We start from the raw sequence: 23,232 nt of genomic DNA on the forward strand, positions 1-23,232 counted from the left end.
AACCCACTCTGGAGAGGGGGTCCATCATTATTATATTTAAATGAGGCTCCTTTCATGAGATTTTGGCAACGATTTTAAATTACACTTCCTGCACAGGTTTTCTGGAGTTGGGGAAACTCATCACTGAAACGGAGGTAAGATTGAGCGGCACTTCATGGAGATGGTTTAAGGTCAGGTGTCCCGATATGAACAAAGGCTCGGTGTTCACAGCTGCTTTCTCAGTTCCCTCTGGGAAACATTTTCATGAGCGTACTTGTTGTGACAGATTTATTTGTACAGTTTGGAGGTGTTCATGCAGAGAACCTCACTCTGGGTGGTGCCATGCTGCTTTTGATCGGACTTCGAATAAGGAAGACAATCAGCATTGTCAGCAGCAAAGGCGTGTTGTGGAGGGAGCTGCAGGTGGTCAAGAGAGAAGGGAGCAACGGAGGGGTCGAGGTCGCAGGAGGCATACACTACCCACATAACAGGGTATATTGACAGAGGCTCAGCTTCCTTGATCTCTTGGAGGAGCAGTGCTTCCGAAGACTGAGACTGTCACGTCAGGTGGTCACAGATATCTGCAGCCTTTTAGCAGAGGAGCTGCTCCCTGCTAGACTTGGTGGCCATGCATTACCGGTGGCTGTGAAAGTCACCACCACCCTTAATTTTTTTGACTCAGGTTCCTTCCAGGGTGCTACCGGTAACGTATCGAGAGTCTCGCAGTCGGCTGCTCATATATGCATACAGCAGGTGACGGATGGATTGTTTGCCAGGGCTGGGTGTTATGTAACCTTCCCCTATGATGACAATAGCCAGAATGATCGGGCACTCAGATTCACATCTCTGGCTGGCTTCCCACAGGTACAGGGCGCCATCGACTGCACACACGTGGCAATCCGAGCATCACCAGATCAACCAGGAGCATTCATCAACCGCAAGGGATTTCATTCGATCAATGTTCAGCTGGAGTGCAACCACAAGAAAAGGTTCATGCAGGTCTGCATCAGATTCTCTGGGAGCTGCCATGATGCTTTCATACTGAGGCGGTCCAACATCCCTGACCTGTTCAGGCCTGGAACCAGCCTTAAGGGGTGGCTGCTGGGCGATAAAGGATACCCCCTTCAAACCTAGCCGATGAAACCTCTGAGGAACCCCACCGATGAACACCAGGAGCACTACAATGAGAGCCATACCTCTGGAATGTCAACCGGATGTGTCATTGAGCAAGCCATCGGCATGCTCAAGATGCGGTTCAGGTGCCTGGACAGGTCTGAAAGTGCCCTTCAGTACTCACCGGCGATGGTCTCGAAAATAATTGTGATGTGCTGCGTTCTGCACAACATAATGCAGCAGCGAGAACTAGAGGTGTAGGAGGAACAAGCCACTCACCACTCCTCACCTGATGAGCATTCCAATGGAGAAGCAGAAGCCCAACGCCAGACCAGCCGATCACATTGCGCTCGGGATACCAGGGATGTTGTCATCGACCGAAGGTTCAGTTAGTCGCTCACACTGAACCAAAGTGACTATCACATCCCCCCTTCCCCTCCCACCCCCACTGACACAAGCAGTTCTGTACATGCACCAATTGGTCTCAGTCAAATCATGTCTTCACATTCATCACCAAACAACTGAAAACCCGAGTTAGCACTCGCCATGCGAGTATGGTGAACACGGGAAAGTGGTGCAAATTAATACATTTATATGACTTAATAAATTAAAGATACTTACAAAACACTTTCATAAACAGCCATTTGCATTCCCTCGGTGAACTACAAAGCTTTTCTTTTTCTTTGCCTACCGCTCCTACGTGGTGCAACCCATGTGGCTTCATCAGAGGTAGAGGCAGGCTGCTCTGTTCCTTGCTCTGACTTCTAAGATGCTGGGTGTTCGGGCCCGTGAAGGCCCCGCCAAAGACAGCTCCACCTGCACCTTTGCAGAGGCAGACTGGGCCAGTGGGCAAGGAGGCAGTATTTCGGGTACTGGATGAGGGGGTGGGCAATGGGTGAGACGTGGAAACGCTTTGAGTGGAGTTCCCACTTTCACCTCCCCTATCGCCATCGTCCCTCTCCTGGGCCAGCGGCACATCACTCCTGCCTCTCTGCCGGAGATCAGCTTGGAGCAGGTCAGTGACACCTTGTAAGGCCACAGCTTAAGTATCTGTCATCGAGTTTAATATTGGCATCAATAGTTTACACAGCCGTCGTCAGGGCCTGCAGGGACTGATTAGATTGCCGCGATTGAAGTTCCACAGAGGAGGCTAGTCTCAATGGAAGACATTCTCGCAATGGCCGGCGACATCAATCCACAAATGTTTGAGCTGGACTCCTCCATCCTCTCTGAGATTATGGAAAGTGTGCCTGGCAGGACTGCCAGTACCTCGCACATTTTTTCATTCGCCCCTCTATGTTTCTCATTTTTATTGATGGCCCCCCGGGTTTAGAATCCGTGTCCAGCTGAGCAGAGCTTGGACTCCGATGCGGACTCTCCACAGCTGTCCCTGCCGCCAGTGTCTGCTCGTGCTCACTTGTGCGATTCACCATGTGACATCCCAACTAACTGTCTAACAGGACCCACCGAAGTGACCACATCTGCACTGGTGCTGGTTCACTTGTGTGCTGTGACAGTGCACCCTCAGAAGGAATCAGCTCCTCTGAGGAAACATTCTCTGCAAAGGGCAGGGGCTACTGTTCTTCACGTAATAGCCCTGGAGTAGAGTAGAGAAGAGATGGATATGATTTAGTCATGGGAATGTACAAATGTTGAAATGCGCAGATTAAGATGCTCATATTTCATTCAGTGCTGAATTCAAGTCAACATGACTTTGTCTTGCATGAGATGTGGGTTGGAGATATTTAGCTCTGTCACCATGCAGCAATGAAGTCTGAGTATCGCCATCTCTGATGCTCAGGGATGCTAACATGCTGCTTATCTCCAGTGCCTCCTGCTCTGCATTTGTTAGCTCCACAGTCTGTGGTGCGCCACCTCTGGTCCTCTCCCTCTCTCTTGTATTTTGGGCTCTTTTCTCCTGCAAGGGGGCACGGCAGACGTATGAGTGTCTGTAAGGCATGTGTGCATCCGATGGATGCAGTACATTTGGCAGAGGTGACTACCAGGCAGATCCATTGCGAGTGTCACTGGCTTGCATTTGAGGACTTGTGTTGAGAATTGGGTGAGCTGACTGAGGTGGAATCACATTGCATAAGGATTAGGGTGAGTGGCAATGGTGGATGGAGGAAGGGGGAGTTGAGGAAGTGCATTTAAACGGAACAATGGGTACTGCTGAAATTTAAGTGGCTGTGAGGAGTGATGTGATGGATTACACTTGACAAGACAGAGTTAGAGGTGGGGGGGTGCACTAGAGGATGTAGGTGAATCTGCAACTTTGCTCACATTTCCTGACCTGGTTAGGTCATTAAAAAACTTCCTGCACTGGATCCACGTCCTCATCACAACACTCCTGCTGCTCACCTCTTCAGCCACCTCCAGCCACACCTTCTTCGTTATGGCAACAGGTTTTTATCCCCATTACTAGGGAACAGGACCTCCTTCCTCGCCCTTACTGCACCCAGCAGTATGTCAAGGGACGCCTCATTAAATCAGGGCGCAGCTTTCGCCCTCCCTGATTCCATTCCTACTTCTAATTGTGACATACAATTCACCCAACTCCTCCAAATTCCATCTGTGCATTGGCCCTTTAAATAGGAGGGTGAAATCGCATCATGTGGGTCCGCATCATGCCCACTCACGCGTGTTGGATACGTGAAACTCGGAAGTAGGATGATAATGAGGCACCCCTGTCGTATTCGAACATTCCCATGCGTCCCATGATCTTGCGCATCTCTCCCCTGCTATCGCTTCCCCCCCACCCAGCTCAGATCCCAGCTTTGCTTTAATATTGACCCCCATGATTCAAAGAATCTTAAAACACAAAAGGAGGCCATTTGGCCCGTCATGCCTGTGCCAGGTCTTTGAAAGAGCTGTCCAATTTAGTCCCACACCCCAGCTTTTTCCCTATAACCCTGCAAATGAGTCCTCTTCAAAGACTTCTGAAAGTTCCTATGGAATTTGCTTCCATCACCCTTTCAGGTTGAGTGCATTCCAGATCACGACAACCCTCTGTAAAAAAAAATTCTCTTAATTTTCCTTCTACTTCTTTTGCCAACTATTTTAAATCTGTGACCTCTGGTTACCGACCTACTTGCCAGAGTTTTTTTGTAAATCTTAAAGAGCAGAGGCTTCCTGTGATTTCCATCTTAGATGAATAGGTTTAATTCTTTTGGTAGTCAGAGAATACTATAAATTGAAGAATCTGAGTAAACCTCTGCCAATGGTATGTCGTATAAATCTTATTGGCCTCGTGTATACTAGTGTACATGCATAGCAGGTCATACCTGTATTGGGAATAGGTTTGGCAAATCCAAACCAGACTTGTACTGTGAACTAAGCAGCCATGTGGTAAATATATGCCCTAACAAAGACAACGTCCAGGCTTGGGCTGATAAGTGGCAAGTAACATTCGCGCCAGACAAGTGCCAGGCAATGACCATCTCCAACAAGAGAGAGTCTAATCACCTCCCCATGACATTCAATAGCATTACCATTGCCGAATCCCCCACCATCAACATCCTGGGGGTCACCATTGAAACTTAACTGGACCAGCCACATAAATACTGTGGCTACAACAGCAGGTCAGAGGCTGGGTATTCTGAGGTGAGTGACTCACCTCCTGACTCCCCAAAGCCTTTCCACCATCTACAAGGCACAAGTCAGGAGTGTGATGGAATACTCTCCACTTGCCTGGATGAGTGCAGCTCCAACAACACTCAAGAAGCTCGACACCATACAGGACAAAGCAGCCCGCTTGATTGGCACCCCATCCACCATCCTAAACATTCACTCCCTCCACCACCGGCGCACAGTGGCTGCAGTGTGAACCATCCACAGGATGCACTGCAGCAACTCGCCAAGGCTTCTTCGACAGCACCTCCCAAACCCATGACCTCTACCACCTACAAGGACAAGGACAAGAGCAGCAGGCACATGGGAACAACACCACCTGCACGTTCCCCTCCAAGTCATACACCATCACAACTTGGAAATATATCGTCGTTCCTTCATCGTCGCTTGATCAAAATCCTGGAACTCCCTACCCAACAGCACAGTGGGAGAACCTTCACCACATGGACTGCAGCGGTTCAAGAAGGCGGCTCACCACCACCTTCTCAAGGTCAATTAGGGATGGGCAATAAATGCTGGCCTCGCCAGCAACACCCATATCCCGTGAATGAATAAAAAAAATAACAAAGGTCTGATACACAAACCATACTGCACCAATCCCCAGTACAGGACTGGAGTACAAAGTGATGTATCCACCAGACGTATAGAATACAGTATATAGTACAGAGGGGTGGGACAGCAGCCACAAGAGACAGGCAGCAGGGATTAGTAGGCAGTATGAAGACATACACCCGATTTTAGCTGCTCCAAGAAGGGTGGTACTGTGGGCAGCAATACCACAGAGGCACCTACCTTGAAGATGGAATTGGGAGGTTAAGGGATAAATGTATATCAACTCCAACATGGGGACTCAGGTGAGTAAAATGATTAGGTAAGTTTGATTGTGACAGTCTAATTGTAAAAACGCATAAAGAGCAGAAGTTGTAATTGTATTTGTTCTACGTTGAACTTTAATCCATTCTTTGTGTTACAGATTCTACTTCCTATCAGATGATGAACTGCTCGAGATCTTGTCTCAAACTAAAGATCCCACTGCTGTTCAGCCTCACTTGCGCAAATGTTTTGAAAATATTGCTCTTGTAAGTCAAAAAGGAAGAAAAATATAAAAAGGAGAGTTAAGGCATAGTGGGTTAAGCGCTGACCTTACACCTCTGGGATCCTCTGTCTGTGGCTATAAGGATCCTATGTGAAAAGCGCTTGGGCAGTTACAATCCAGTTTCTAATGGGTGTGGGAGCACAGAACAAAACGGACACTAATCCAGCCCCAGTTGACACCAAATTGACAATCTTGCTCAGGCACCAGAGGATGGCTGGTGTGGGAAATGAAAAACAATTGTCACACTGTTGCAATTGTAAACAATTTTACAACACCAAGTTATAGTCCAGCAATTTTATTTTAAATTCACTAAATTTGCAGCCAGAGAGACACTCTTCCGAGATTAGGGCTGAGGCAGTGTAGAGGAAGCTTTACTCAGTGTCTTACTGTACTATGGATGATCTGGGAATGCCTGATGGTGCCTGAAGTTGAAGGTGTTCCATTCCCTAGCACTCATATCTGATCACTTGATGAGTAAAACAAAGTCATAAATGTCTTTTAGTTGTAAGTATCAGTGCCAAGGCATCACAAGTCTATAATGAGGAAAGCTACAGACTTAATCTCTAGCCAAATGGAAAAAAGAGATCTACAGACAACACAATTTTTTTTACTCAACTCCTAAGTTGTGTTTTGTAAGAGATATCTAGAATATATTTTTCAGGGAGATATGTTAGCCCCAAAATTCCTAGTGGGCTGCTGCACTGCCAGGAGTGCAACGGGGTGGGATGGAAGTTTCTGCCGCCAGTCTGGCTCAGAGGTAACCCTGTCCCAAACCTGCGGATGGGGCTATTTATATAAAGGGACAGGCGCCCGTGCCATTTATGGTGCTTCTTGTGGGTCCAGTTCACAGGGGCCAAGAATATCAGAGTTACACTTTACTACTCTGTCAAGTAGGGAGGATTGTTGTGGCCAAAGATAGAACAATTCTTTTTTAAAAGCCTCCATTGTTCTGTTGCCACTTTTCTAACGGCAATCAATTGCTCTGTGTATTTTGCATTGGCTCCAGGAAAGGCAGAACTGGCAAAATTTCCTGTCAGTCCTGCCACTTCCAATGCTTGAGGACAGACAGGGGAGCAGGCACAAGCAGTTCTGCCCCCTTCCACTAGAATTTTGTATCACAGGCAGTGAGGGGCGAAGACCTGGTGGAATTGGGTCCCAGCTCAAATTCCCCCCCCCCCTCCTTGGAGTTTTTGCACTCCAAATGTGGAGTAAATTCAGGGCTCCTGACTCTGCCTGCCTGATTAAGGTGTAAAGGTGCATGTTGCTAATGCACACATCGTAATTCTTTGCTAAGCTTAGTAACTTCTCCAAGCCAGTGCTAAGTGTTTAAAGAAAAATATTTCATTAACTTTTTTGTTTGAATTTTGTGATCATCAATGTGAGGGAAGTTAGTTCTGGCAAATGGAATACTTTCCAATTTGAGCATAAGAACATGTGTAAAAAGGACAGGAAAAGATCAGCTGGTCCATCGAGCCTGTTCCACCCTGGCATGGTGTAACTTCTGCACACCATTACACCTCCCCCTCCCCCCCCCACCCCACCTCCACCACCATGCAGCCACACAAGTCGCTGGGAGAAATGAAAAACCTTAGGCCAATTTAGGAAAAAAAACTCTGGGAAATTCTTCTCTGACCCCTGAAAATTATCAAGCAAGTTACAGGAGACCACGGTGACTGAGTGACACAGCCCCCAAAGACCCAACTACATTCTAATTTAAATATGTTGGTCACTGTCAGGAACTTGTCCAGCTCCCTTTTGAATGCTTGCAGTGAATCTGTACTGATTGTACATGCTGGCAACTTATTCCAGATGACTCTCTGAAAAAAGAATTCATTCCCTTCATCTAACCTAGTTCTATGATTTTGTAACTTATACTTGTGTCCCCTGAACCTCCCTAACCTATCTTGCCCAAATAGCCTAGCAACTTGGACCAAGTCTAATCTTTTCATTACTTTAGAGACCCAAATTATATCTCCTCAAAGTCCACACTTTTCTAAGTAAGAAGGCCCAGCTCTAGTATGTCCTGGTAACTGAGTATGTCCTGTAAACTGGGGGCTGTTAAATTAGGTATCAATCTAGTGGCCCTCTTCTGAACCTCTTCCAGGGCCTCAAAATATCCCACCATGTGAGGGGACCAAAACAATTTCCAATGTGGCCTAATCAAAGCCATATACAAATAAAGCTTAATAGTTTTTATTTTATATTTAATTATCCTGGCAATACATCCTAGCACCCTATTCACTTTCACAATAGTCTTTCAGCACTGATATGAACCTTTACTGAATCGTGCACTGTAACTCTCAGGTCCTTCTCCCCTTCAGCGCCCTTGAGCCTGCAACCCTGCATGGTCTACACTTGCTTGGAGTTGTTCCTACCCAAGTGCATATTAAAAGATATCTGTCAGACATGTATGGTATCTAAATCTGCCTGCACATATCTTGTGTCATTTGCAAATTTACAGATCGTTCCTTCCCCCAATGCCTTCATCCAGATCATTCATAAAGGTGGTAAAGACCAATGGCTCCAACATCAATCCCTTTTGGGCTCCACAAGTGACCAGTTCCCACACAGGGCCTCTACCATTAATAACTACTTTCTGTCTATGGAATGCAACCAGTTCCTTATCCAGCTCAAAATCTGCCTGCCAATCCCACAAAACTCAATGTTACTTAATCGCCTTTTGCATGCCACTTTGCCGAAGACTTTTTGAAAAGATATACAACATTAACTGGGCTTCTAATGTCCGGCAACTTTGTAACTTCCTCAAAAAATTCAACTAAGTTGATGAGACAAGACCTTCTTTACCAGAAGCCATGATGAGATTCCCTAACAACCCTTCCCTTTCAAGGCTGTACATACAGTACATTTCTAATGATCCTTTCTAGCAACTTGCCTTTAACCAAGGTCAAACAAATGGGCCATTATTTTCCTGGTTTGAACTTATTGCATTTTCACAATATTGGACAGCCAATGTCAGCATCAAGCACATCCAAGTTAGCAGAAGCACAATTAGATGCAGAATAAACCTCCCTTTACACTACCCTAACAGAGTGTCTCAGCCCAAAAGTGCTTCTTACTGCACTGGAATGATATTTTACATTTCCCACCTAAGCCATTCTGTTCAATTATTCATCGGCAGGGTGAGATCCAACCTTAACAAGGCCTTGTGCTGGGCAGTACATGGATCCCTATAGGTTCTTAAGGAAACAGGAAGGTTTGAGGCCTCCCTAGTTAATGATTGGTCCGAGACTGGTCTGTTTAAATCCTGTTCATACTTAAGACTTCTTTACATTAGATTCTGTATGTTTTTCATTTTGTTGCTTTAATGCAAGGATTTAATGACTTTGTTTCTGTTCTTTTACAGTTACATTTCAAGGAGGACCTGCACATCACACATATGTACTCAGCAGAAGGAGAGGAGGTTGAACTGTTCAAAGTCATCTACCCCACTGGAAATGTGGAGGACTGGCTGCTAGAGGTAGAAAAGATTATGAAGGCGAGTGTGAAAGATAACATCGAGAGATCATTGAAAACATATCCAGAGGTAAGAATAATGTGCTGATATTGTTGTTGCATCAGCTCCTCATCTCCTTCCCTTGAGTAATAGGCGGGGCAATTGTTGCTAGGATGATAATTACATTTACATTAGCACTACAGTTGCTTTTATTAGTCATGAAAATAACCTTTTTCATGACTAAATCAACATTCATGGTCTAATGGTCTAAACTCCATTATTTAAGAAAGAGAAACCAGGAAATTATAGACCTGTTGGTCTACCATCTGTTGTGGGGACGTTATTGGAATCTATAATTAAGGACAGAGTGACTGAGCACTTAGAGAAATTTTAACTTTTTAGAGAGAGCCAACATGGATCTGTAAAGGGTAGGTCATGTCGAACGAATCTAATTGAATTTTTGGAAGAAGTATCTAAAGCAATAGACAGGAGAATGTCCATGGATGTAGTTTATATGGACTTCCAGAAAGCATTTGATAAGGTTCCACATAAGAGACTGTTAGCTAAAATTAAAGCTCATGGCATTGAAGGCAAATTATTGACCTGGTTAGGGGATTGGTTAGGCGGTAGAAGACAGAGAGTAGGGATAAAGAATATGTATTCAAATTGGAAGGAAGTGACTAGTGGTGTCCCACAAGGATCTGTGCTGGGGCCTCAACTATTCACTGTATTTATTAATGACATAGATAACACAATAGAGAGCCATATATCCAAGTTTGCCAATGACACAAAGATTGGTGGCATAGTAAGTAGTGTAGATGGAAGCATAAAATTACAAAGAGATATTGATAGATTAAGTGAGTGGGCAAAACTGTGGCAGATGGATTCCAACACAGATACGTGTGAAGTCATCCATTTTGGACTAAAAAAGGATAGATCTGAGAATTTTTTAAATGGTGAAAAGCTAGGAACAGTGGAGGTCCAAAGAGATTTAGGGGTCCATAGTATCATAGTAGGTACAGGACAGGAGGAGGCCATTTGGCCCATTGCCAAAGAGCTATCCAATTAGTCACATTCCCCCGCTCTTTCCCCATAGCCCTGTAAAAAAATTTTTGTAGTAGTCAGGAACAAAAAATAATCAAAAATGCTAATGGAATGTTAGCCTTTCTAACTAGAGGGCTAGAATATAAATGGGAGGAAGTTTTGCTACAGCTATACAAAGCCCTGGTTAGACCACATCTGGAGTACTGTGTACAGTTCTAGGCACCGCACCTTAGAAAGGATAGATTGGCTTTGGAAGGAGCGCAGCGCAGATTCACCAGAATGTTACCAGGGCTCCAAGGGTTAGATTATGATGAGAGATTACATAAACTAGGCTTATAGTCCCTGGTATATAGAAGGTTAAGGGGTGATCTGAGTGAGGTTTTTAAGATTCTGAAAGCAATTGATAAGGTAGATAGGGAGAAACATTTTCTGCTGGTGGGTGAGTCTAGGACAAGGGGACATAACCTTAAAATCAGAGTCAGGCCATTCAGGAGAGAAGTTGGGAAACACTTCTTCATGCAAAGGGTGGTAGAAGTGTGGAACTCTCTCCTACAAAAAACAATGGATGCTAGCTCAATTAATAACTTTAAATCTGAGATCGATGGATTTTTGCTAGCCAAAGGTATTAAGGGATATGGAGCCAAGGTGGGTGGATGGAGTTACGATGCAGATCAGCCATGATCACATTGAATGGTGGAACAGGCTCAAGGGGCTGAATGGCCTTCTCCTGTTCCTATGTCTCAAAACCAAACAAAATGAAAACACATAAAATTGAGTTACATCGAGTCTACAGCACAGAACAAGCAATTCGGCCCAACTGGTCTATGCCTGCGTTTATGCTTCACACGAGCCTCCTCCCTCCCTACTTCATCTACCCCTATCAGCATACCCGTCTATTCCTTTCTCCTTCATGTGCTTATCTAGCTTCCCCTTAAATGCATCTATGCTATTTGCCTCAACTACTCCTTGTGTTAGTGCGTTCCACATTCTTACCACTTTTTGGGTAAAGAAGTTTCTCCTGAATTCCCTATTGGATTTATTAGCGACTATTTCATGTTGATGACCTCTATTTTTGGACTCCCCAGAAGTGGAAACATTTTCTCTACATCTACTCTATCAAACCCTTTCATTATTTTAAAGAGCTTGGTTAGGTCACCCCTCAGCCTTCTCTTTTCTGGAGAAAGGAGCCCCAGCCTGTTTAGTCTTTCCTGATAAGTACACCCTTTCAGTTCTAGCATCATCCTTGTGAATCTTTTTTGCACCTTCTCTCTATATCCTTTTCATAATATGGACACCAGAACTGTGCACAGTACTCCAAGTGTGGTCCAACCAAGGTTTTATACAAGTTTAACATGACTTCTCTGCTATTCAATTCTATCCCTCCAGTAATGAATCCCAGTGCTTGGTTTGCCTTTTTTATGGCCTTATTAATCTGCATCGCCACAATTAGCGATTTGTGTATCTGTACCTCAAGATCCCTTTGCTCCTCTACCCCATTTAGACTTATTATCCAAGCAATATGTGGCCTCCTTATTCTTCCCACCAAAATATACCACCTCACACTTATCTATATTGAAATTCATTTGCCAATTACACGCTCATTCTGCAAGGTTATTAATGTCTCCATGCATTTTAATGCATTCTTCCTTTGTATTAACTACACCCCACAATTTCTTGTCATCCCCAAATTTTGAAATTGTACTTCCGATTCCTGTGTCCAAATTGTGGATGTAAATTGTGATCAACAGTGGTCCCAGCAACGATCCCTGTGGAACACCACTTCCCGCCTTATTACAGTCTAAGTAACTATCCTTAACCCCTACTCTCTGTTTTCTGCTTTGTAGCCAGCTGGCTTTCCATTCTGCTACCTGTCCCTTGACTCCACATGTTCTGACCTTAGTCATGAGTCTACAATGCGATACCTTATCGAAGGCCTTTTGAAAATCCAAATATATTACATCTACTGCATTACCCTTGTCTACTCTTTCTGTTATTTCTTCAAAGAATTCAATAAGGTTGATTAAGCATGACTTTCACTTCTGAAATCCGTGCTGACTACTCTTTATTATATTTTCATTTTCTAGATGTTTTCCTATTACATCTTTGAGTAAAGATTCCATTATCTTTCCTACCACCAACGTTAAGCCAGCTGGTCTATACTCCCTGGAACTGTTCTATCTCCCTTTTTAAATATAGAAATAACATTAGCTGTTTGCCAGTTGTCTGGCAATATTCCTTTTTCTAAAGATTTTTTCTATATATGTAATAGGGCCTCTGCTATCTCCTCCCTTAACTTTTTTTAATATTCATGGATGCAATCCATCCGGACCTGGGGTCTTATCCTCTCTAAGTTTAATAAGTTTATCAATTATATCCCCCTTTTCTATCTGAAATGTCTTTATATCTTTATTGATCTCCTCTTCTAATGTCATACCCACCTTGTTAGTCTCCCTGGTAAATACTGTGGCAAAGTAAGTATTCAATTTTTCTGCCATTTCGCTGTCATTACCCTATCCTGATGTTTTTTTTGTTATTCATGTGTCTGTAGAATACTTTACTATTTCTTTTTATGTTGTTTGATAATTTAATTTCATACTTCCTTATTGCTTTCCTAATTTTTTTTGACATTTTTTTCCTAACCTCTTCATATTCCCTTTTGTCATCCTCTCTTCTATGTACTTAGAGTATGCCTTTTTTAGTTTCAATTTTACCCTTATCTCTATATTCATCCATGGTGTGACATTATTGGCTAGTTTGTTCTTGTATTTTTTTAAGAGGAATATATTTCTCCTGAACTCTATTGATCACCTTTTTAAATATTTCCCACTGCTGTTCTATTTCTGTCTGTCAATTTTTTTTCCCAGTTTACCTTCCCTAGTTTCATTCTCATCCCCTCAAAATGAGTTTTTTTTCCAATTTACAACTCTGGTCTTTATTTTACTTATGTCTTTCTCAATCATTATTTTAAACCTTATTATGTTATGATCACTATTGCCTAGATATTTCCCTACACTTACTTCTCTTATCTGCTCTGGTTCCTAGATCCAACAGTGATTCCTCTCCTGGGCTTCTCACATACTGGGTGAGAAAGGAGTCCTGAACACACTGTAAAAACTCCGTTCCCCTTACCCCTTCCCCTACCTCTTGCCAGTTTATTTGGAGGTGGTTGAAATCTCCCAGGATTATTATTCGATGGTTTTTACTCATTTCATAGATTTGTCGACATATTTCATCCTCCACTTCCCTTCCACTATTAGGTGGTCTGTAGAATATCCCTAATAATGTGATGATCCCTTCTTATCTTTTGTTTCAATCCATATGGATTCTGTTTCTGTCATAATTACAGCTACCCCAACCCCCTTTGTCCTTCTCCATCCTTTCTAAATACATTATACCCTGCAAGATTTAACTGCCAGTCCTATTCTTTATGTAGCCAAGTTTCAGTTATCCCTACTACATCTGGCTCCAATAACTATTGCCTCCAATGTCTCCGTTTTGTTTTGGATGCTGTGCAGACTGCTGTACAGGCAATTTAATTTGTTTTTAATAATTGTTCCCCTCACTTTATTTTTAACAGTCATTTTGTACTCATGTTCTATAACTGGTTTTGTTCCCTGACTGTTTATGTTACCCTTGTTCCTTACCTTGGTCTGACCTTTACTCTCATCTCCTTTTTCTTTTATCTTCAGACTTATGCTATTTTCACCAGATCCCTCCCCCCGTTTTACTAGTTTAAAGTCCTATCGACAGCCCTATTTACCCTTTCCGCTAGGACTCTGGTCCCATTCCAGTTCAGGTGGAGCCCATCCCAGCAGTAACGCTCCTTCCTGTTCCAGTACTGGTGCCTGTGACCCATGAAATGGAACCTTTCCTTCCCACACCAGTCTTGCAGCCACACATTCACCTTCTTGATCTGCCTATTCCTATGCCAATTAGCAGGCGGCTGGGATAGTAATCTCGAGATTATCACCCGTGAGGTCCTGTTTTTTAATTTAGTTCCTAACTTCTGACATTCACTTAGCAGGATCTCCTCCCTTTTCTTCCCTATGTAATGGTCCCAACATGGAACATGACAACTGGATCCACTGCTTCACTTTCCAAGTTCCTTTCCAGTTGCTCCGAGATATCTTTTACCTTTGCACCATGTAGGCAACACACCCTTCTGGACTATCAGTCGCGACTGCAGAGAACACTATCTATCCCTCTAATTATCGAATCCCCTATAACTATAACCTTTCTATTCTGCTCTTCCCCCTGCCCTTGGACTGCCTCCTGCTCCATGGTGCCATGGTTAGCATTCTGGCTGTCCACCCCGCAGCTTGTATCATTATCTTCACAGGTAGCAAGTAGATTGTACCTGTTGGATGGGACCAGTGTCTGTGGGACCTCCTTCTCTATCTCCCTTTGGTTCCCCTTACCCTGCTGACTAAGAGTCACACTCTTCCCTTCCTGTACCTGTACTTTCCTCTGAGGTGTGATTGTACTCTGGTGAAAACTATCCAAAAATTCCTCCCCCTCCCTCATGTGTTGCATTGTCTCTAACTTGCACTCCAGCTCAAAGACTCTGAGCCAGAGTGTGTCAAGCCAGAGAAATTTACTGCAGATGTGGCAATCTGGAACAGTCTTGGACATATTACAGTCCCGGCACAGCACCTGCACTGCCATTTCTAGTTTTAATTTGTTTATTAGTATTAATTTATTTTCTAGATATAATACAATTACTTGAGATCTAGATTATATTTAGTAGATGGATTTAGCTTGATTTCAGATTAATTTGTAACTAATTAGCCTTTTTTTGTTTATTAACTTTATTTTATTACTTCCTTAACTCCTATTTATTATTTAAATATACCAGATTTTAATTTAATGAAATTCGGAAGCCTTTAATGTTAGTATCCTCTTTTAGTTAATTTTAATTTTATCCCATTAGATCTGATTAATTAATTAAACACTTAGCTTAATTGTATAATAAATTAAATACTTAGCTGCAATTCCTTGGGTTCCGCCACTCCACTTTCTGCACTGACATCCCTTTTTCAGATTCAGAATTTTTTTCCCAGACTTTTCCCTGCGTTTATTTTATAGTCAGGTACAGAATACATTAGAAAACCAGGCAGAATACAGAGAGTACAGGGGGAAATTGAAAAAGGATATAAGAAGGGCAAAGAGGGAATATGAGAAAAGATTAGAGGGTAACATAAAAAGGAACCCAAAAATATAAACAGATTAAAAAGTAAAAGGTGAGTCAAAGGAATAGTGGGGCCGATTAGGTACAAAAAAGGAAATCTTCTTGTGGAGGTGGAGGGCATGACTCCTCAATGAATATTACTGAATCAATACTACTGAATGAGGACTTTGCATCTATCTTCACAAAAGAAGTTAATGTCACAGTAGAGGAGGAGCGAGTAGAGATATTGAATAGGATAAAAATAGATGGAAAGGAGGTGCTAAAAAGGTTGGCATCACTCAAAGTTAACAAGTCACCTGGTAGAGATGGGATGCATCCTAGGTTGCTGAGGGAAGCTAGGGTGGAGATAGCAGAAGCTCTGACCACAATCTTTCAATCCTCCTTGGATATGGGAGTGGTGCCAGAGGACTGGAGGATTGCAAATGTTACACCCCTGTTCAAAAAAGTGGAGAGGGATAAACCTGGTAATTACAGGCCAGTCAGTCTAACGTCAGTGGTGGGAAAATATTAGAGACCATCGTCAAGGACAATATTAATTCTCACTTGGAGAATCTTGGGTTAATAAGGGACAGCCAGCATGGATTTGTTGAAGGCAAATCATGTTTGACTAGCCTGATGCAGTTTCTTGATAAAGTAACAGAGAGGGTTGATGAAAGTAATGCAGTAGATGTTGTATATATGGACTTTCAAAAGGCATTTGCTAAAGTATCACATAACAGACTTATTCAGAAAATAGAAGCACATGGTATTAAAGTGACGGTGGTAACTTGGGTACATAATTGGCTAAGGGATAGGAGGCAGAGAGTAGTGGTGAACGGATGTTTTTCTGATTGGAGAGAACTATGCAGTGGGGTCTCTCAAGGGTCGGTATTCGGACCATTGCTTTTCTTCTTATATATAAATGACCTGGATTTCGATATATGGAGTACAATTTCGAAGTCTGTGGATGATACAAAGCTTGGCAGTGTGGTAAATAGTGAGGAGGATAGTAGCAGACTTCAGGAGGACATAGACAGACTGGTGAAATGGGCACACATGGCAGATGCAATTTAATGTGGATAAGTGTGAAGTGATGCACTTTGGGAGGAACAACATAGAGGCAGTATAATCTAATCGGTACTATTTTGAGGGGGGTGGAGGAGCAGAGGGACCTGGGGGTGCATATTCACAAATCTTTGAAGGTGTCAGGGCAAGTTGGTAAGGTGGTTAAGAAAGCGATTGGGATACTTGGCATTGTAAATAGGGGCATTGAATACAAAAACAAGGAAGTCAGGCTGAACCTTTACAAATCACTGGTTAGGCCTCAGCTGGAGTATTGTGCACAATTCTGGGCTCCACACTTTAGGAAGGATGTCAAGGCAGTGGAGAGGGTACAGAGGAGGTTTAATAGGATGACACCAGGGATGAGGGACTTCAGTTATGTGGAGAGATTGGAGAAGCTGGGATTGTTCTCCTTACATCAGAGAATACCGAATAGAGGTATTCAAAATTATGAGGGGTTTTGATAGAGCAAGTAAGGAGAAACTGTTTCCTCTGGCAAGTGGGTCAGTAACCAGAGGTCAAGGATTTAAAATAATTGACAAAAGAACTAGAGGGGAAATTAGGAGAATTTTTTTCACACAGAGGGTTGTTAAGATCTGGAACACACTGCCTGATAGGGTGGTGGAAGCAGATTCCATAAGAACTTTCAAAAGACAATTGGACAAGTATTGAAGAGGACTCATTTGCAGGGTTATGGGGAAAAAACTGGGGTGTGGGACTAAATTAGACAGCTGTTTCAAAGAGCCGGCACAGGCACGACAGGTCAAATGGCCTCCATCTGTGCTGTAAGATTGTATGATTCTATGATTCTATCCTGGGTTAATGGTTATCTCTTTCACATTAATCCTGTTTCCTCACACCATTAGCTTGGTTGCTTCTCCAGCCAGATTCCTCATGCCAAAGGGTTCTGAAGGTGAGACTGGGGCCTAGATATTGTGCCACAAAGTACCTGTTTATCAGGCGATAAAAGGCCTCCTAAACCTCCAAAATGGTGGGCAGGAAGTGCACGCTCATTACAAGCCGGAAATACATCGCCTGCCATATTGGTATAGGCCAAAAAACGACGTCCAAGCCCCACGCCTCAAACAGGCGTTGGCCCCTTTGCAGGTGCAAATAAGGGACCTAACTCCTGTTCGAACCCCCATCTTCAATATTAGTTTGCCCTGTGGCAGCCGCCACTGGCTGCATTCAGGAAAAAACAGGTCTACACGCGGCTTAACAGTCAGTCCTTAAAGGGACCACCTGTTAGGCTGCAACCCACAAGGTAAGATTTCAAAATATGCCCTTCCCGATCGCCCCAACCGCTACCCTCCCTCCCAACCACCGCTATCTTCCTGACCCAATCCCATATCCTCCTGACCCGATCGCCCCCGCCCCCCGTCCCCCGCTTCCCGATTGGTCAACCTTCTCTGTCGCTCCTCTTCTCAGTCCCCTTTAACTACTTACCTGAGGTCCGCTGCTGATGGTGCAGTGGCCCGATTTTCCATTCCTCTTCACTGGTGAGCTGCCTGGGGATGCCTGTTAGGTGTCCACAGCTCGCTGGCTCAATGATAATGAAGCCCTAGTTCTTGGTCTTTAATATTCATTTGCAATTTATTGTCTGTCTTTATCTAATGGAGCCAACCAAGACAATTATTAACTCTCACTGATGACAGGCCAGACTTTTAGCCACCAGTATTGTATTGTCAACATCGTAATTATTTTTGGAGTATCATTCCCCTTCCTGTTTTATATGCGTATCTTTGCTGCCTTCCTACTTCCATACCATCCCAATTTAATTAGGAGAGCAGGACAGTTGGGGCCACAAGACGTGACAGTCAGCAATGCCACATCATAGTTGCCAGTGCAAAGTGTGCTTAACAGGGCAGGAGAAGTCAGTTTGCTTATTTAGTCATCTGTAGAGATGGAATGCTCTGCTAATGCAAGATATTGGATCAAGCATCCTGGTGAAGAGCCAATGCATCTTGACATTTGAGGTTTGAGGATAGCTGAATTTGAGTATTATTCAAGGTTGAAATTTGAACTTGCAGCGCTGCATGTTAATCCAGTGCTTTACCATTAGAGGCATCAGGTTGCCCACCATAGGATACAATATTAACTGTGTACAATACTTAACATTTCTTTGGGAAGGGAACAGGATTGTTTAAGGCTGGGGTGTCTCAATTTGCCATCAGAAGAATTTGAACGGACATATTGAAATAACAGACCAACAAGGATCTTAACCTGAGTCATGTAATTGGGAACATCACAGCACAGAAAGAGGTCATTTGGTCTGTCGAGCCTGTGCTGGTGCTAATTCTTCAACTGGAGTTATTTGCTCTAATCCCATTCTACTGCTCTTTCCCTGTATTTTTTTTATATTCTTCATTTTCAAATAAAAGGTAAAGTTATGTCCACAACTGTTTATTTCCATTAACAAATATTTTAAGCTTGGTATTTAAGAGCAGAATTATTTAGAAGCATATGAACATAAGAATTGCTAGATGAAAGAACACCAAGGTCCATCTAGTTTGTCTTTTACCATCCTGATAATTGCATGATACAATGACAAAGGAATTGTAGACTAATCATAGCAGTCAATCTCTATCAATTAGTCTACAACAGATCCAGACATGCGATGAGGAAAGCCCCAGTGGTGGAGAGCGTTGGGAACCATAGGTCCAAAGTCACCTGTTCCTCCCAGCCATGCTACACTTACCACAATATTATTTTCTGAAAGAAATCTATCTAATTTGCATTTGAATGAATTGATACTATCTGCCTCTACTGTCTCCCTAGGGAGTCTGTCTCATCGACTGAATACTTGCTCACTGAAATAATATTTGCAGAATTGTTAAATTCAAAGGTCTTTTTAAGTGCGAAATCAGCTTTTCATTCTGCTAGTCATGTCTGATGATTATTGATAAATAATGAAACCTACGTATACACTAACACTATGCTGTTTTATGTAGACCCCTCGTACAGAGTGGGTCCTGATCTGGCCTGGTCAGGTTGTTATTGCAGGCTGCCAGACCTTCTGGACCATGGAGGTATCTGAAGCGCTACAGGCTGGAGATCTGGAGAGCAGGCTCTTCCCAAAGCTTGCTGGTCAGGTTAGTATGGCATCTACTGTTGGTCAAAATGCAGAACACAATGCTGGATACTATAGAAGGAATGATGTATATACACACGATGTATGTAAAACATACAGGATTGTTATATCTCTTATGCTGTTACAAAATGTATACTGAGCACAATTTCACAGTAATTGACTGTAAACTATTTTACACTCAACTTTCAATAATGAAGGTGCATTTAGTGTGAATATTAATATAAAAGCCATTCAATGTACAACTAACTAATAACAGTAATATGCAGGGACCAATGTTGGATCCATATTAATGCCATGTCACAAATGGTCTTTTCACTAATGGGTTCATCCACAAGCCCTTCATTGGCCTGAATGCAACCTATGCCGGAAACTGTATAACCTTGGTGTTTAACTGGGCATTTGTCTTGGTTCCCTTTATCCAGTACGCCTACCCCCTAACTAAACATCAAAACTGGAGTGGTGGACCTAGAAACTGCAACAAGAAGTCAATCAGAGCAAAGAGCAGCCTTCCTTTCACTGCCAGACTCATCCAAAGGAGCATGTCTCTGTTGCAGTCCATGGCCTTTCCTGCTTTATCTATGTTCAGTCTCGTAATCGTTCCAACTGGCTTGGTCTGGCTCCCTGGAGGCTGCCTCTCTGCTAGCAACATGCTAGCGCTAAATGCCACCGACAAAGTTGCTCACTCTCTGACTCCCAAGGATTTTATAGATTTCTAGCAGAAAACCATGTTGACTAGTGTGGAATGACCAATTACTAGGGAAGTGTAGGATAGGAGGTGGGTCAGAAGGTTAACCATCAGTCGATCATCTTACTTCCTGTCTTCTGACCTCCATGGTATAATTTCTGGGTGAAATCAGCCTGGCAGGGAGCTGCTAGGCCAGCCCTTTTTCTACTTAATGGCCTGAATGGCCTTTCTGATTCCCAGGGCTCTCCCAGGGCATTAATTTAAATTTTAATGGAGAGGCAGAAAGGAGCTAGCAAGCAGTAAGTGAACTCCTACGGGTCATGTGCAGTAACAGATCTAGTCATGGACTCACTTTGGTGCTGTGTGATAATGGGTCTGGTCATGGACTCACTGATGGTGTGCGATAATGGGTCTGGTCATGGACTCACTGATGGTGTGTGATAATGGGTCTGATCATGGACTCTGGTTGGTGGTGTGTGATAATGGGTCTGGTCATGGACTCACTGATGGTATGTGATAATGGGTCTGGTCATGGACTCACTGATGGTGTGTGATAATGGGTCTGATCATGGACTCTGGTTGGTGGTGTGTGATAATGGGTCTGGTCATGGACTCACTGATGGTATGTGATAATGGGTCTGGTCATGGACTCACTGATGGTGTGCGATAATGGGTCTGGTCATGGACTCATTTTGGTGGTGTGTGATAACGGGTCTAGTCGTGGACTCACTTTGATGATGTGTGATAATGGATCTAGTCGTGGACTCACTTTGGTGGTGTGTGAAAACGGGTCTAGTCGTGGACTCACTTTGATGGTATGTGATAACGGGCCTTGTTACAGACTCACTACAGGTGGTGTGCGATAACAATATAATTTTTAAAAATTCACTTTTCTTCCTCCTGTGCTGAAGGCGCTACTTCACTCTGGGCAAGTTACATGGAAGAGCAGCTATTGACTATGTGTAAATTCAAACATTAAAGACTTAATTTTAACCAAACTTGCCGGAATCAGATGGAATGCTACTTTTACACCCAGCCCAATGGAGAGTAAAATTGGGCGGCGGGGGGGAAAACCAGCGCTGTACCAAATCACGTCAGTTTCCCAACGGGCGGGTTAGGTTAACATTGCCCCCTAAGTGTCAGCAATGTATTTGACTATGCAAAGCATCATAGCCAAGCTCAATGACCCTCCCAGCCCAGTGGTGCTGAAGACAATTGTTGAACCTTCTGCGGCCACCCAAGGGAAACTGGTCTTGATGGCTTGGGCAGAACATAATCTTATCTGCGCAGCTGAGCTCAGGAATTCACTTACTGGGGAACTATGGACTAAGCCGCATGTCCTGCCATTCTGGGGTGGCATAACCTAGAAATTAATGTTTGCAATATCAGCATATAAACACTTAACACGTTGTTATGATGATTGCTCCATCCAATATTTTAACAGAGGAGCCAACCCATTTATTTAAAATAGGTTAATACCTTTGTTAAAATTCTAAAAAAGCAGATGTGGAGTGTCATTGGGGCTGACTTTCCTAAATGATTGTGACGCCTGGTTCCTCAGCGTTAGGTAGAGGAAATTGGAGCGGATCTCAGTTATGTTGAGTCTTTGCCCCCTTGCCCTAGAGGTGAGTTCCCCAGGGCATTCCCTGATAAGGTTGGGCAGCTCCCTCCTGAAACAGATGAGAATATTTAGACTGTATGGTCATGACGCAGGAGTGATGTCAAAATGCCTCCTGCATCATTTACCTGGGATTCTTCCTGTCCAAGAAAAGGATCACCCAAGGAATGTGGACGTTAGAGGTTGCCATTCACCCCTTCATATCGAGGGATCTGAAAAGAGGCTGCCAGCAACCTCTTGTAGCATAGGCCAGCAAGGAGGAGTAATGGGGCTGGAGGCCATGTGGCTCCTGTTTTTTGACAGCAGTCAGAAGGTCCAGAAGCCTATAGGAATTTGTAGTGTTGCAGGCCCTTCATGCTTACAGCAGTACACAATGTCGCTCTCCTGATCTAGGGCATCCGCCTATTCCGAGGCAATATTCCCATCCGATGAAAACCAGGCCATGCAAATAAGCCGAACCTAGAAATGATGCGGCACCTTATCAAATGCCTTCTGAAAATTCATAAGCAACATCCACTCCATTCCCTTTATCTATTCATTGTGATTTTCTCACAATTCAGTTAAATAAATCAAATTCATGCTGACTATCTCTTTGATTAGCTCATGCCTTTCTGAGTGTTCACTAATTTCATCTAGGATTTTGCCCACAACTGAGGTAAGGCTAACAAACCTATTTTTCCTGGCTTATCACCTTTCCCTTCCTTGAACAAATGTTTAACACATTCTAGTCCTTTGGGATAATACCTGTTTCTAAAGAGTTTCAGAACATTATGTTCGTGCCTCCACCATCTCCTTCCTAACTTCCTTCAGTATTCTGGGATACACACCATCTGGGCCTGGTGACTTTTCTACTTTTAGTCCCATTAACATTTTAAATACTGTTTCCTTTTGAATATTTATCTCTAATAATGGTTCTTCCACATACTTCTCATCTACTCCTACAGTAATGAATGTCGATTAGCCCAAAATTTTCTTTCCAATTACTTTTTTATTTCCTTTTAAAACATTTTTTTAGCTGAATGGTTTGGTGGCTCTCGTGAGAGGGAAGCTGACAAGGATGCAGAGAACAATAGTATCAGCACTGATTGTGATTGAAGTACATGCCAAGGACGTAGTGGCTAACCTGCTGAAGGAAAATGTTCAAAGCGTGAATGACTTTGAGTGGATCAGTCAGCTCAGGTAAAAGCCCATTTTATCACTGGAAAGATTTAGATGATATACAACAGAGGTCAGTGATTTACCACCATGGCCGTATTAATATCAAGGTGCCAGAAAGCAAATGGTTTACTGGTG

The 23,232-nt window shown here is 43.3% G+C and overlaps 1 protein-coding gene across 1 annotated transcript in view; it reads left to right on the top strand.

Moving 5' to 3' along the window:
* The window catches only part of dnah1 (dynein, axonemal, heavy chain 1), a 333,655-nt gene that overhangs the window by 99,449 nt on the left and 210,974 nt on the right, over positions 1 to 23,232 (top strand). Inside the window, exons 24-27 of the mRNA XM_067999000.1 lie at positions 5,696 to 5,801; positions 9,183 to 9,362; positions 19,497 to 19,637; positions 22,955 to 23,118. Coding sequence (XP_067855101.1) covers positions 5,696 to 5,801; positions 9,183 to 9,362; positions 19,497 to 19,637; positions 22,955 to 23,118 — 591 coding nt within the window. The remainder of the gene's footprint in view (positions 1 to 5,695; positions 5,802 to 9,182; positions 9,363 to 19,496; positions 19,638 to 22,954; positions 23,119 to 23,232) is intronic.

Source organism: Heptranchias perlo, chromosome 17 (assembly GCF_035084215.1).
Source record: "Heptranchias perlo isolate sHepPer1 chromosome 17, sHepPer1.hap1, whole genome shotgun sequence".
Classification (NCBI taxonomy): Eukaryota; Metazoa; Chordata; class Chondrichthyes; order Hexanchiformes; family Hexanchidae; genus Heptranchias; species Heptranchias perlo.